The sequence below is a fragment of the Rhineura floridana genome, chromosome 6 (assembly GCF_030035675.1).
Source record: "Rhineura floridana isolate rRhiFlo1 chromosome 6, rRhiFlo1.hap2, whole genome shotgun sequence".
Lineage (NCBI taxonomy): Eukaryota > Metazoa > Chordata > Lepidosauria > Squamata > Rhineuridae > Rhineura > Rhineura floridana.
The window spans coordinates 48,290,086-48,305,432 of NC_084485.1; the positions used below are offsets into that span (position 1 = coordinate 48,290,086).

The window sequence follows — 15,347 nt, forward strand, 5'->3', positions numbered from 1 at the left end:
CAGTTCATTTTTATATAAAGGTATTGATATGCATGCTATTTTCTCATCAATATAGCTCCTCCATACAATGCGTTTATAACGGAACACTCCAAAGTGCATTTTCCATGCTTGTTAAAAGAAGACACTCAGTGAACTGGAATTCATTATACCCAAAAGTTTCACAATTATTGAACTCCTCCAAGAATTTAAATATCAACATTAAGAAGTAAATTGTATTTTATATCCTACTTACCATGCAAAGTAATTTTCTGTCCTGTTACTGTAGCTGTTGCCATGGCAAGAATTGTCTGCTCCGTTGACACAGACACATTTTCATCAATAAAGCTTGACATTGGGGCAATTTTCAGTCTAGTCCCTTCAGTCACATTTTTATCTGCTGGTTTTTCTTTTGGGCTTTCATCTCCAAAAAGCCTCCTCTTAGCACTTCCTGCCACAGGAGAACTATAACGATCATGAACAGAAATTGGAGACAATGGTTGCATGTCTAAAATGAATGAAAGGACAAGACATCACAACAATATATTGATCAGAGAGGGATAGCTTTACATTTTCAGGAATTAATTTTGGGATGCAGAATGGTCATACATCAATACAACTACATTCTCATAATTCACAAATAATCTCTTCTATGTCATTAATTTAAGTTCCTGTTCAAAAACTCTATTGAACTGAATTTTTCTTTTGTCACAAAACAAGACATCTGTAAGGAAAATTGTTAAGTCCAGCAGTTTACAGGAGAGTGCAAAGTGGAGAGGACTGTGTATGTGCGAGATGGAGAGTGAAAGAGACAGACAGACAGACAGACAGACAGACCGAACATTCATTCAGGCTGCTGATTTTTAACATTGCTTGAAGGTTCTTTTCTTTGGGAAACAACTTGTTGAGAAGTCAACACGTTTTAATCTTTAATAATACCAACATGAAATAAAGGGTGTTCTCATCCTCAAGCAGATGCAATCTTTCACAATGAGCCACCTACTTAAAACTTGTTTTTCTCCTTGAGAAGAGACTTTCTAATTTCTTCTTCTGGGCCAGGAATAGTAAGCCTGTAGTCTGCGGGCCTTATTTGGCATGCCAGACCTTTTGAAAATGACCCATCAGTCCTCAGCAAAACCAGCAACACCTCTTTTCCCATTTACATGTCACCAATGCAAGCAGGTTGGAGTGCTCAGGAAACATTCTGACCTGCTAGCAATGGTGATATGCAAATGGGAAAAGAGGTGTTGATGATTTTGCAAGGAGGAGGGACACCTTTGCAAAGTAAGCAGAGCCTGGGACATCTTCTTCCCCATTGCAGCACTGAGGAACAAATCCTTCCCCCCACTCTGCTGACTAGCAGATTGGGGGGGCAGTGCCTACCTGCTTCAGTTCAAGCCTGGTCACTTTGGCCACACCTGTTGTAGACGTGCAGCTCTCAGAGGGTTGGCCAACAATGCATGTGGCCTTCACAAGCTTTCTACAGCCCTTACTTTGCTGCTAGAAGTACTAACCCAAAGGCATGTACAGCAGCAGTTAAATTAACCTACCAAATATTGAATGAAGGTTTGTCAGAAAGAAAAAAATTGAAATGCCTTTCTTCTAGCTTTTAACCAAAACCTAATTAACCACCAGACCAATGAGACACTTTTAAGTATAAGTTCTTTTCGACACAGAAAACAGTAATAAGATTGGGGGGGGGGGAGAAACGTGATGAACATACCCCGTCTAAGACTTCCCCCAAGATCTGTTCGAACCTCTTTTAATCGAGGATGCACTATGGGAGATACTGGCATCATAGGAAGATGTCCTAGTCCTCTTCCTCCATTCCCCGTTTCAAAATTACATGGAAATATTACCTGGGAAGAAAAGGTGACAATTATACATACATTTCTTTAATAAGGGGCACCGAGTCTTAACATTCTAATCTTTCATCCGACATTTTTTCTTGATTTCAAGTAAAAGAAAGTGACTTAAATAACTATCATTTACTCTCATTTTTCTGTTATAATTATTTGCTTGCCAACATACTTCTTCACAGGTAGGAACCTTATTTTCTGATGCTTGGAGGGCACCCCACAGAGCAGAATCTTTTGTCCAGGCTAGGCTTTCAAGAATCTGTTCCTCAATGCTGTTGAGATGTTTTACCATATCTCTAGAGAGTCCTTCTTCTGATCGAATCAATACTTCAATCACCTTGAATACAAAGGGCAGTTTGGTCACAGACACACAAAATCTGTCTCTAACACTTATTTCCCTACCTCAGACTAAGGATTTCTTTTCATATCCAGAACATTTTCCCTCCAGCTAGTTCCATCTTGCAATTTTTGTGCCTTACTGTGTTCTGTCAGCATTTATCTCCAATGTCATCTCTGCAATCTTCACAAGGCATATCAGATCGGACAATTTCCCTGCACTCCCAGCCACACCAACATTTTCAATAAAAACTGGATTGCTTTCAGACTATTTCACTCCTTTTGTCCAGTTTTTAATTTTGGAATTACTATATCCCAAAACCTTTTGGATTACATAGTAGCCAAGAAAATTACTTTCCATAGAACCCCCCCCCCAGCTTACAGGACTTTTACTTATCCAAAGATAGTAATTGATTGGCATTACCATCCAACTATAATTTGCATAAGAAGTCAGAAGAAAGGATTTACTAAGCACAAACCAATGGTAATACAATTCAGTTATGCCTTCTTTTAGTAGTGTTCCCAATTCCTTCTTAATTCTTCTTGTTGGTTGATATCTCCACATTACACAGTAGTATGGAATCTAAATAATTTCAGCATGCAAGCTCTACATTTCTTTCAAAAGGTAGACATTAGGTCTAATTTTCAGCACTATTAAATGCCTGAGCTACTCACACGTTACATTTATATATACACCAAGATATTTCAAGTATACATCCAAACCTGTAAAATATGAATGCAATAATCTTGTATTGTCAAGAGTTGCAATTGGACCACTGGTCTCACCTGAAGGGTGATTTTCACAGGTAGTCTGCCACCAAGCGGGTATCATAGCTCCACCTAGCGTCCAAAGACAAGAATGTTCTAAAATCAAGACTAGGGGCCTCAGGACCCTCCTACTCTCCAGTTCATTCACGACGAGTCCAGAGAGATATCTAAAAATGTATGAAAAAAGGGCCAACAGGCCTGCCAGCAAGGAAATAACAAACTTGCAATTCCATAATACAATTAGAAAAAAATTCAATATAACAGAGTTAGAAAAGTCTTGACTTCACAGAAGAAAAAACGTTATAGTGTAAACAGAAATATATAGAACAAATGGAAAATCCCCAGATGTCCTCCAAAGGGGAGGGTCGTGATGGCAGGCTACCTGTGAAAATCACCCCTCAGGTGAGACCAATGGTCCATTTTCCACAGGTAGCCTGCCATCAAGCAGGATGTACCAAAGCAGCCCATAACAGGGAGGGACCACCCACATCCTAATAATCATTGAGAACCTGTTGCAACACCCGCCTACCAAAAGAGGCATCAGCAGCGGCATAACAATCTATTCTGTAGTGCCTTATAAACGAATCTGGGGTAGACCAAACAGTCACTCTGCAGATGTCTGCAAGAGGAGCATTGGTTGCAAAAGCAGCCATAGTGGCTGCTGATCTAGTAGAATGCGCTGTTATTCTAGAAGGAATAGGAAGCCCAAGAGATTCATAAGCCAAGGTAATACATGCGCGCAACCAGCAAGATAAGGTGGAATTAGCTACTTTCTTCCCCATGGATCGTGGATGAAAGGATACAAACAAGGACTCAGTTAGTCTTATATCCTGGGTTCGAGACAAGTAGGTCTTGAGGGCCCTTCGGACATCTAATGAATGCCAAGCCTTCTCCAGGGGATGGATGGATTCGGGCAAAAGGAAGGAAGAACGATGTCCTGGTTGCAATGAAAGGCTGAATTGACCTTGGGACGGAAGGAGGGATCTGTCCGTAGTACAACTGAGTCCTTATGAAAAACACAAAGATGGCGGGCTGAAGATAATGTGCCCAAATCTGAGACTCTTCTTGCAGAGGTGATCGCTATCAGGAACAAGACTTTGAACGACAACAGACATAATGGCACAGTCCTAAGGGGTTCAAATGGATGGAGTTGTAGAGCCTGCAGAACCTTTGACAAACTCCATGAAGGAAAGCTCCCTGGAACTTGCCCGTATTAATAGATTGTCCAAGTAGGCGAAGATATGCTACCAAGGTGAGAAGCACCTTGAAGACCCTTGGGGCGGATGAGAGACCGAAGGGCATTGCTCGATATTGAAAATGCTGGGGGCTGAAGGCAAACCGTAGGAACTTCCTGTGGGCTATGCAAATAGGCACGTGGAGGTACGCTTCCTTTAGGTCGACAGAGGCCAGGAAGTCTCCTTCATGAAGGCTTTCTACAACAGAGTGGAGGGATTCCATTTTGAATTTGCGATATTTTACAAAATGGTTGATGAACTTGAGGTCCAACACCACCCTCCATGACAGATCTCGTTTGGGAACTGCAAACAGGAGGGAGTAAACCCCCTCCAACTTCTCTGCTGTGGGAACTGGCTCTATTGCAGCTATGTTCAAGAGGTGATGTATGGCTTGCTGCATGATGCCGTGCCTGTATGGAGCCTTGGGAAAGGGAGAGGGATGAAATCTGTCCGGGGGGGTTGCCCAAAACTCTAGTGCATAGCCATGACGAAAAAGATCCCTGATCCAAGCAACCTGAGTCAGACGCAGCCACTGGTTTGCAAACAGAAGTAATTTCCCCCGACCGGGATCACATCAGTATTGTCTGCGCTGGCGAGCCCCTCCACGATAGGAAGATGTTGAGGTACCTCTACGTACCTGGTACTGACCTCTGCCAGGGTAACGTTGTCTGTTCCAAACTCCCCTGGAGGAATGGAAATCAGTGGCTTGAAAATTGCGGCCTCATCCCCCGGACCACGTACCTCGAAAGGGCTGGAATGGGCGGTATGGGGTGTAGCATCTGAACGGCCTGCGATCATCATTCCTGGCAGTAGCTAAAACAGGCTTCCTAGCATCCTTGGGGTCCACTAATACTGCTTTTAGGGCTTCCTCCCTGAAAAGCAATGATCCAGCAAAAGGGGCTCTCGATAAGTTGACCCTGGCTGTAGAATCCGCATCCCAGTGCCGGAGCCAGAGAGTTCACCGAGCCACCACCTGAGCAGCCACAGCTCTTGCTCCTAGCTGAGTTGCATCCAAGGTGGCATCAGCTACAAATGCCGCCGTATTGGGTAGTTTCACCAGGGCCCTTCTTAGAGAGACCGGGTCAGGACTGGGGTCATCTAAAAGATCATCCAGCCACATCATTGAGGCCCTTGAAAAAATGGAAGCTGAGACAGAAGCCCGCATGGCAAAGGCGGTAGTCTCGTGGTTTTTACGTAAGGGAAAGTCTAGCCGCCGCTCAGAGGCATCCTTCAGTTGTAAGTCCCCTTCCCTTCGCAGGAGGGATCGAGAAACCAAACTAGAAATTGGCTCGTCAATACCAGGGACAGCGAGCCGAGATGTGAACTCCAGAGCCAAGGTGTAAAACCTTTCAGCAAGGGCCATCAAACGTCGTGTCTGCAGCACGCGAAACCATTCTTCCTTGGCCAGTTTGTCGATAGGGTCTGGCACAGGGAGGTAGTGCTCGGTAGATCTGGGGGATTTCAAGACCCTGGCCCCCTTAACAGGGGGAGTGGTAACTGCGGGTTGTAGAGATTGGAGGTCTAAGGTGTTCAAAACTCTACGAGCCAGGGGATGATAATCAGCTGCATCAAACAGACGATAGGATGCGGCCTCCTCTTGCTCTGACTGATCACTCATCTCCTTCAGCATGAACAGGATACGATGGATCCTCCAAACCAGTAAAGTCATCGCCAATCCTACCCCTGGCAATGTCAAATGGATCTGGTGTGAATGGTGGATCTATTTCGTTGCCTGTGTAATGTCCCATAGCGCCAAGTTGTCTTTGCACGCTCCGCTGAGGGGCAGTGACCTGTGATGGTGACTGTGCATGGAAAAAGAATGTTAGCATGTCCTGTAACTGCGAAAGGAATTCCGAAGACAACTGTAACCCCGGTGGGGGAGGATGGTCTGGCTGATGTAATGATGGTTGCACTTGTTGAAGTGAAGATATAGGAGGCTCATCAGACTGGAGAGATGAATGAGCCCTAGGAGGCAGTATGGGTGGAGGCAGACAGCTGGCTGCTGGCTGGGCCGGGAACCCTTCAACGTCCTCCTCAGAGGACCTGGCAGGAGAATGAAAAAGGGTTGTTAATTGTTCTTGGCCTGCATCCTCAGGAACTGGAACAGACACATAACGTGCTCTCTTGGAAGCGCTGTGGCTGGAGAGATGCTTGGTTTTGGCAACAGCCTTGGTGTGTATTCTGGGTTGCTTGTGTTTAGCCGACTTATGATGCGAAGTGGCTTTACATGATTGTTTCGCCATTGTCGCCTGAGCTGCTACAAGTTCTTGATCCACCATCATATGGTTTCAGTACACGCCCATGGATGGGGGAGAATGTACCATGTGGACAGGGGATTCAGTATACGCCCACGGATGGGGGAGAATATACAGACCCAAAAGGCTTTAGTACACGCCCACGGATGGGGGAGAATGTACAGTGTCAAACAGCCTCAGTACATGCCCATGGATGGGAGAAAATGTACAGTTCCAAGGTTCTTTAGTACCCACAGCAGGAGAGGTACAGCACTTTAAATCACACACGGCTCAATTGGAAATAAGGCTCAACTGTAAAGTATCACAAGCAGCGCTCACACAGGGCTTAACAAAAAGAGAGGGGAAAAGTCAAAATAAAATGGCGCCTGTGAAGAAAGGGCGGGAAAAAACAGTAAACGAAATGGCGGCTGGGAAGAACAAGGAGCAATGGCAGTCGGAGAAAAAGCCTGAGACCTATAAAAGGCCAACAAGGAGGAAGCGCTGCCATCAAAAACAAAGGAACGGCCTCCGCGTGCTCCTTACAGCAACGGAAAGGAGCTGGGGAAGAAGAAACGGCAGCAGTCTTTTTTAAAAAAAAGGCCGCAATAGCGAGCCGAGGTTGGGGGGGGGGCGGATTAGGCAAACAAAAACGCCCAAAAATGCAAGGCGCCACACCGCTGGTTGTGGTGCTGAAGGCTACTAGGGTCCCCTTCCCTAGAAAAAGGATCCGCAGTCACCGGATCCCAGCCACCGCCAAAGCAGGCAGCACGGAGAAAACAAGGAATGCCCGCAGGCTCCTGCTGTAAAAGTCCAAGCCGCCGCCGCCGCCGCCTGAGAAAGGAGAGCTGGACTTCCCAGGAGGATTGCTCCGCCTGTGACTGCCTCTGAGACGAGCTCCCGTCTCAGAGGAAGCTTTTTCAGTTTTAAAACCAGTCAGAAGAATTTTTTGACTGGTAAAAACTTTCTCCCAGGCAAGGGAGAAACGAAGAGATCACCCACAGAAGCTTTGTTGTTTGTTGGGGACTGGAATTCATTAGGATCGCCTATGAACGAAGGTGTAGCCAGCAGCGTCTGACAGAGTCAGGGAATTCAAGCAAGCTCAAACTGACTAAGCGAGACTTTTTTTTTCTTTAAAGAAAAACAGATTTTAACAGGCAAACATCCTTCTGTCTACTACTATCTACTATCACTCTTATCATTGTTACAGTAAAAGAGATTTGTTATAGAATCAGCAACAAAGAATCCCTGGGTGAGTTATACCTTTCTCTTTTATACACGGAATTAAGGAAGAAGAAAATCGAAATAGCTTATCTTTGTTTTTATTGCAAAAAGCTGGCATGGAATTGAGCATTATAAAGATATAAACGGATGAGGGACATCTAATTTGAAGAGAAATATCTGATTAATATGAACATTTGAGTACTATTTGTTTGGGATTATTTTTTCTGGTCTACTTTATTTTGACGAATCTGCTTATTCTTTATGCCACTAATTATTTTGATGCTGGGAACTAAGTTTGTTTTGCACTCTTGGTAACATAAGAGATAAGGCAGTCTGTCTAGAAGATGATGTCAACAGGCTTGGAATATTAACTCCTTTGTTGCTGGAAAAAGAAATAAATTGCTCTTTGCTTGAGAATAGTGGCTATATTGGAAATTGAAGGGGGGTTTTTTTTGGTCTTAAGAATGACAGTCAAGAAAGCGGCCGAGACCCTGGATGTACAGGAAGGGGTTCTCTCTTTAAACACGTTTCAGAAAATAATGGATGAGATTAAGACAACGAAACAAGAATTGAGACAGAGCAGACAAGAGATGAAAATTGAATTTGGCAAAATGAAACAGGAGCTGAAAGAAATAAAGGATTCTATGAGAAAAGAAGATATAACTGGACAAGCAACAGGAAATGAAAGAAAAATTAAAGGGAAGGTGCAAGTCCTGGAGATTGGAATAGATATATCAAATGTGGAATTTGAAAAAGATTTGGACTTTATAGCTGTGATGGATCCTAGTGACAAAGATTATTGCTTGGAATTCAGCGCTGTCTCTGAAGGAATTGGTGAAGATATCAGAGATAAATTTATCAATGTTTCAAAAAAAATTCTGGACTGGAATGATCTGATGGAACCTGAGATAGAGAAAGTTTATAGAATTAATTCCAGATATGTGACAATGGAAAAACTCTCAAGAGATGTGCTAGTGCACCACGTAAAAAAGAAGAACAGAGATATGACTTTACAACAATATTTCAGTAACACAGTCAGAATTGATGGCAAGAAAATATTTGTGATGAAGGAAATTCCTATTAGACTCTTACTATATGACTATGACAGCAGAATTATGTGTGCAAGGATGGACGATGGAAGATGGAACTAACACTGATAATGGAAGAATAGCTGTTGAAACTACTGGATTTATTAGACTTGAATAGATGGATTAAATGACATGTCTATTTAGAGAAAAATTGATAGAAATATTTCTCAAGACCTGGAAACCTCTCTTTGACTTTTTGTGGAAAGAATAAAATGATATGATGTTAATGAGATTTAATGATTAACCAAGATAACCACTGGAGGAAAGTGATTTTGTAATATATTAAGGGACAGGTTTGTTATATACTATAGACCTATAGCTGATTTAAGACAAATCGGAAGTCAATATTTTTATTGTATTAGTTATTAATTTGTTCTTTTTCTTTCTGTTTTGTTTTGTTTTAGAAATCTGAATAAAAATTTATATTAAAAAAAAATAATAAAAAAAAGAAAAAGAAAGGAGAGCTGGAGACGCAGTCTCTCAACCAACGAGGGGTGAGCGGCAGCAGTCCCCAAGGGACTAAAGAAGAAAAAAGGGAGAAGCGTGGACGCGGTCTCAAGTGGCGGCAGTCCCCAACAAGGGACAAAGGGGGAGATGGAAGGCAAAACACCAACAACAACCCCCCCAAAAAAATCCAGTACAAGACAAAGGGAAAACGACAAACAGTAAGGGAACGAAGTGAAAACAATCAGTCCCACACACACTAAAGTGAGTAACAGAGGGAAGGGAACGATAGGAAATAACAACAATCAGACACACACTCTATCACACAAATATGCACACAAAACCTTAGCTATACGCTACGCTATGAAAATATCCAACTGCCAACGGACGAAGGCAAGAATGAACTGGAGAGTGGGAGGGGCCTGAGGCCCCTAGTCTTGACTTTAGAACATTCTTGCCTTCGGACGCTAGGTGGAGCTATGATACCCGCTTGATGGCAGGCTACCTGTGGAACATGACCCGTTCTCTATCAAGTGTACAGTTCATGGTAACATTGGGCTTGCTGTTGCATAGTATATGATGCAATCCTTTGAGAACTTAATGTGCAATACATGAAGTCAGTTCTTTGCTTATGCTTACCTTATAAAAATAGAATGGCCTGAGATGAAGAACCTCAATGATCCAGGGGAAAGTTCGTGGTGAACTATATGCAAACAGCACAATTTCCAAACAACATGCGAGCAAGGAACGATGGAAAATATCTTGCTCTAAAAGGGCCTAGAAGGAAAAAAAACCAGGCAGAATGTTTAACCTACAGTTGTATAACAAATTGCAAGTCAGTGTACTTTTAAAACCCTGTCGGTCAAACTTGAGATACTCAAGTTGTTTTGTTATGGCCACCTGAGACTGAGTTATATGGAAGGAGCTCCAACCTTAGAGTTTACAGAGGACATTAACACAGTCTGATGCGCAAGAGTCCCGTTGTGCTTCTGGTTTCTGAAACATTCTCATTCTATTTGTGTACATCTCTGTCTGGGTTGTATTCAAGGCCAATGTTCTGTCAATGCAAGGATTTCTCCTTGCACAACAGGATGCTCTTCCCCACTCCCCCTCTTGCATGTTTCCTAAATTTGTTCTGGTGCTTCCCCCAAACCTTCTGGAGCAGATTTGGGGATGATGTGAGGGGCATGCAGGGAGTGGAGAAATCCCAATATGGTAGTAATTCTTGCACACACACACAGCTATTTAGTTGAATACCACCCTTTGTCAATTATTCTATTTCAAAAAAGGAGTTTTCATATAGTAAGTGTCATGAAATTGTAAATTTCTGTAAATTTGTTAACCTGGTTTCTTTGTATCATGGCTCAGTTACAGGGGATTGTGGGAGTACATCTTGGAAGGAGACAGGCCTCTGTGAGAGGAAAATCTAAGTTTCGTTTCCAGCTGTAAGCAGTTGGGAGGCCTGAACAGAAACACCTGTTTATCTCTGCTAATCGCTGGGAGCCTGGTACTCAAGGTCATGCGGGCCTGAGAAGGTTGAGAACAGAGATGGGAGGGGGGCCTGCAAGGCACAAAAAAGTTAAGAAGCTTCGGGAAGATGATTACATTAGAAAGCCCCTGATTGGTTAATTCATCCTGGACCGTTGGGTGCCTTTTTTCCTTAAGTATAGGGTCTGAGACACATAGCTTTTGTTCCCCTGGGATTCCATCTTGATGGGTGGTTACCTATGTGGGGTTCCACTGCTTCTTACCTGATGCTATTCTCTGAGAGATGAGACTTACCATCAACTACCTCTAAGTAGGTAAGGCTAGATAGTTTGTTATTTTCTGTTGTGTGTTGAACTCTCTTATGTTATACCTGAACCCCTGGTTGGGTGTGTGGTTTTGAGGAATTGTATTGCTGCTATATATTAATGTGCACTTATTTTATTTATTTATTTATTTTATTTAATTTATATACCGCCCTAAGCCCGAAGGCTCTCTGGGTGGTGTACAAAAAGATAAAAACAAGCACAATATATAAATACAATAAATCAAGAAACAAAACAAACAAACAACAAAAGAACCAAACAACATCCAAAATACAGAAATGCTGTTAAAATACACTTTAAAATGCCTGGGAGTATAAAAAGGTTTTCACCTGGCGCCGAAAAGATAGTAACGTCGGCGCCAGGCGCACCTCATCAGGAAGACTGTTCCACAGTTACGGGGGCCACCACTGAAAAGGCCCTAGCTCTAGTCACCACCCTCCGAGCTTCTCGATGGGATGGTACTCGGAGGAGGGCCTTAGATGTTGAGCGCAGAAAAGGCCCTAGATCTAACAACATTCCTCCGGGCTTCCTGATGAGTTTTTACCCGCTGCATTCTGGACTAGCTGTAGTTTCCGAACAGTCTTCAAGGGCAGCCCAACGTAGAGCGCGTTGCAGTAGTCCAATCTAGAAGTTACCAGAGCATGAACAACTGAGGCGAGGTCGTCACTGTCCAGATAGGGACGTAGCTGGGCTACCAATCGAAGATGGTAGAAAGCATTCCGTGCCACCGAGGCCACCTGGGCCTCAAGAGACAAGGAAGGATCGAAAAGAACTCCCAAGCTACGAACCTGTTCCTTCAAGGGGAGTGTAACCCCATCAAGAACAGGATGAACATCCACCATCTGAGCAGAGAAGGCACTCACCAACAGTGTCTCGGTCTTGTCTGGATTGAGCTTCAGTCTGTTAGCTCCCATCCAGTCCATTATCGCGGCCAGGCAACGGTTTAGCACGTTAACAGCCTCACCTGAAGAGGATAAAAAGGAGAAATAGAGCTGCGTGTCATCAGCGTACTGATGACAACGCAGCCCAAAACTCCTGATGACCGCACCCAGCGGCTTCATGTAGATGTTAAAAAACATGGGGGACAGTACCGATCCCTGCGGGACTCCACAATGGAGAGTCCAGGGTATCCAGCAATGTTCCCCAAGCACTACCTTCTGGTGACGACCCACCAAGTAGGAGCGGAGCCACTGCCAAGCAGTACCCCCAACTCCCAACTCCGTGAGTCTTCCCAGAAGGATACCATGGTTGATGGTATCAAAAGCAGCTGAGAGATCAAGGAGAATCATCAGAGTCACACTCCCCCTGTCCCTCTCCCGACAGAGGTCATCATACAGGGCGACCAAGGCTGTTTCGGTGCCAAAACCGGGCCTAAAACCGGATTGAAATGGATCAAGATAATCAGTGTCATCCAAGAGCCCCTGGAGCTGGCTGGCAGCCACCCGTTCCAGTACCTTGCCCAAGAACGGAACATTCACCACAGGTCTATAGTTGTTCAGGTTATCTAGGTCCAAGGAGGGTTTCTTCAGGAGCGGTCTCACTACCGCCTCTTTTAGGCAGTCAGGGACCACTCCCTCTCTCAAAGAGGCGTTTATTATCTCCTTGGCCCAGCTGGCGGTTCCGGTCCTGCCAGCTTTCACCAGCCAAGAGGGGCAAGGGTCCAGAACAGATGTGGTCACCCGCACCAGTCCAAGGATCTTGTCAACATCCACAAGCTGTACACACTGAAACTCATCCAATAAATAAGGACAAGACCATGTTCTGGATGCTTCATTAGATCTCACTGCCATAACATTGGAGTCTAAGTCCCGGCGAATGCATGCAATCTTATCCTGGAAGTGCCTCGCGAACTCATCACAGCGGGCTACAGATGAATCCATAATATCCCGAGGGCCAGAATGTAAAAGCCCTCGTACAATTTTAAAGAGCTCCGCCGGGCGGGAGAGAGATGCCTTAATTGTGGCAGCAAAATATCTCTTTTTTGCTGCCCTCACCGCTACTATATACCGCTTAGAAGAGGCACTTACCAAAGCATAATTGCATTCGTCAGGAGTTTGTCTCCATATTTTTTAATAAAGCTACTTCTTATTAACCTGGTGTATTCATTGAGGGGAAGGGTTGGTTCTGAATCCAGCACCTTGACCCCTGACCACAAACTATCAAGGAGTTAAGCAGGAGTATATTTTGGTTTACCAGAGGTTTCTGGACAAGAAGTGTCTCTTTGGCTCTTGTCTATTTGAACCTTGATTTACCTATTTCTGGGCTCTGAGTTCCTCAGAGTTGAACCAGTGAAGGCGTGGTGGCAGCCTATCTTCTACCTTGCAGGGTTGGTGTTGGTTTGCACAGCCTTGGCAAGGGGAATTTGGTGATTGGGTTGCAGATCAATTGCCCAAAGGGTGGGAATTGGGTCTGAAGCATGCAAATCGTGGCTCTTGGGGGCCAGATTTCATGACAGTAAGAACCTAGGTGAAGTATTATATTCAACAAGCATTCATTTCTAGTTTTATTGGTGGCAACAGCCCATTACTTCAGAATTACCACTGGCCATATTTGTTTCTATTATCTGTAGATGATAGAAATGTATGTTCTTATCGTTCAGACGACAACCCTGAATTTTTCATAAGATTGTAGCTCAGTCTCTTAAAATCTTGTTCTAGAAGTGATAAACTAGAATTTATATAAACTGAAGCTCCTAATAAACAGATTAAAAGTGTTGCCTAGAGTAGAAAAACTAACACAGGTGAGCCTCGGGGTGGGTGGATGGTGAGATGGCTGCCCCAGTCTTTCTTCGCAGTTAGTAAGACAGAACTAATCAGCTCTGCAATGTAATCTTATCTCTTAAACAACACTAAAGTGAATTAATTACAGGAGGAAGTAGTACAAGAGAAGACTAAACATGTTTAAGTTCTCTTATTCTGATCCAGATAATTAAGAACATAAAAGCAGCCCTACTGGATCAGGCCAAAGGCTAGATCTAGTTCATCCTGTTCTCATATTAGCCCAGCTGGCTCATTATTGCTTACTCTGACAAGAAGGAGCTCTTCAGAATCTCCAGCAGAGGTCTTTCGCAGGAGTCTTTTAATTAGAAACACTAGGAATTGTATCTAGGAATTTCTGAATGCTAAACATGTGCTCTGCCACTGAACCCTGTATGCAATAAGATACCAAAAATATCAGACTGTCTTCAGAATGAGAGAACAGTTAGGAGGAAATAGCCTGAAAATTCTAACGCTGGGATTTAGTTTACAAAAATAGTCCTTCAGTATTTTTTTCCCATGGTTGGTTTACTCACAGACATGTCTTTGCCATGCAGCCTTCGTATTTCTTGAACCATTACGGTTTCCAAGATTTTATAATAAAGAATTTCTGCCAGTTTTAATCGATTAACAGCAAAATCTGCAATTTAAATCAAACACTGATGATGAAAGTGTTTAAAAATTTACACAATTTAATTCTATTATACTTTCAATAATAAGACATAAAAGGATGTGACTTTATATTGATGAATAAAGCATCAAATGGTTCAGACACTAAGGCTGTAATCCTTGCAGTGAGATTTTAGTCAGTAAGACTTCTGAGTAGACAGGTATAAGACTACATATTCATCTGCACAGATGCATAAGAGTAACTCCCACTGAATATAGCAGGATTTCCTTTTCAGTAAACAGGCATGGGATTGCGCTGTTAATTCAACAAACAATTAATGCTAGTTAAATGTATCTATCTGCTCAAAAACTATTTAAGGTACTTTTATCCACACACACACACACCAGGACAAGTGGGACCTGAAACAAAATGTTGCAGCATTGAGTGTTCCCTGTTCAGAATTCTGGCCACTCCTTTCCCTTCCTATTTTCCGTTTCCACTCCTAACAGCCAGCCAGCATTCCTTGACCACTCAGCACATTCAGTCCTCTTTAGAATATACGGAGGGGAGGTGTGGGGCTGAAGATTTTTTTGCACTTCTGCAAATCTTTGGGTACCCACAAGACTGCTGATACCTCCCTTTTGTGTCTGTGGTTAGTTTATTTTTAGCTACATAAGGAACACTTTCCCCCAAATATGGAAATTAGTACAGTAAAATAACTATATGAAGTATTCCCAACATGCCATTCGCACAAAGAACTGAAAATTGTGTTTTTAAAGACTTTGGCTTTGAAATGTATGAAGTTCTGTTTTTTCCCCTTCCATCCCTACCTATGTGAGATCCTGGCTGATCATCAGTTGACCGGGTATAGTTCTGACAAAAAGCTTCACCTATGTCTTTCATTCTGTTCATTATAGTTTCCATAGGATTTCGTATACAAGACCTATAGAAGAACACATGAACAGGGTCTTACATTCAGATAATATACAAAATGTTATATAATTATCTC

At 43.2% G+C, this 15,347-nt stretch overlaps 1 protein-coding gene across 4 annotated transcripts in view; it reads right to left on the bottom strand.

Annotated features, from left to right (window-relative positions):
• Positions 1 to 15,347, bottom strand: part of RBL1 (RB transcriptional corepressor like 1) — a 59,525-nt gene that overhangs the window by 30,185 nt on the left and 13,993 nt on the right. For all 4 annotated transcript variants that reach the window (XM_061631705.1, XM_061631704.1, XM_061631707.1 and 1 more), the window contains exons 10-15: positions 15,169 to 15,281; positions 14,265 to 14,368; positions 9,801 to 9,938; positions 2,008 to 2,172; positions 1,700 to 1,835; positions 233 to 484 (exon numbers count right to left, since the gene is read on the bottom strand). In XM_061631705.1, the coding sequence (XP_061487689.1) occupies positions 233 to 484; positions 1,700 to 1,835; positions 2,008 to 2,172; positions 9,801 to 9,938; positions 14,265 to 14,368; positions 15,169 to 15,281 (908 nt within the window). The remainder of the gene's footprint in view (positions 1 to 232; positions 485 to 1,699; positions 1,836 to 2,007; positions 2,173 to 9,800; positions 9,939 to 14,264; positions 14,369 to 15,168; positions 15,282 to 15,347) is intronic.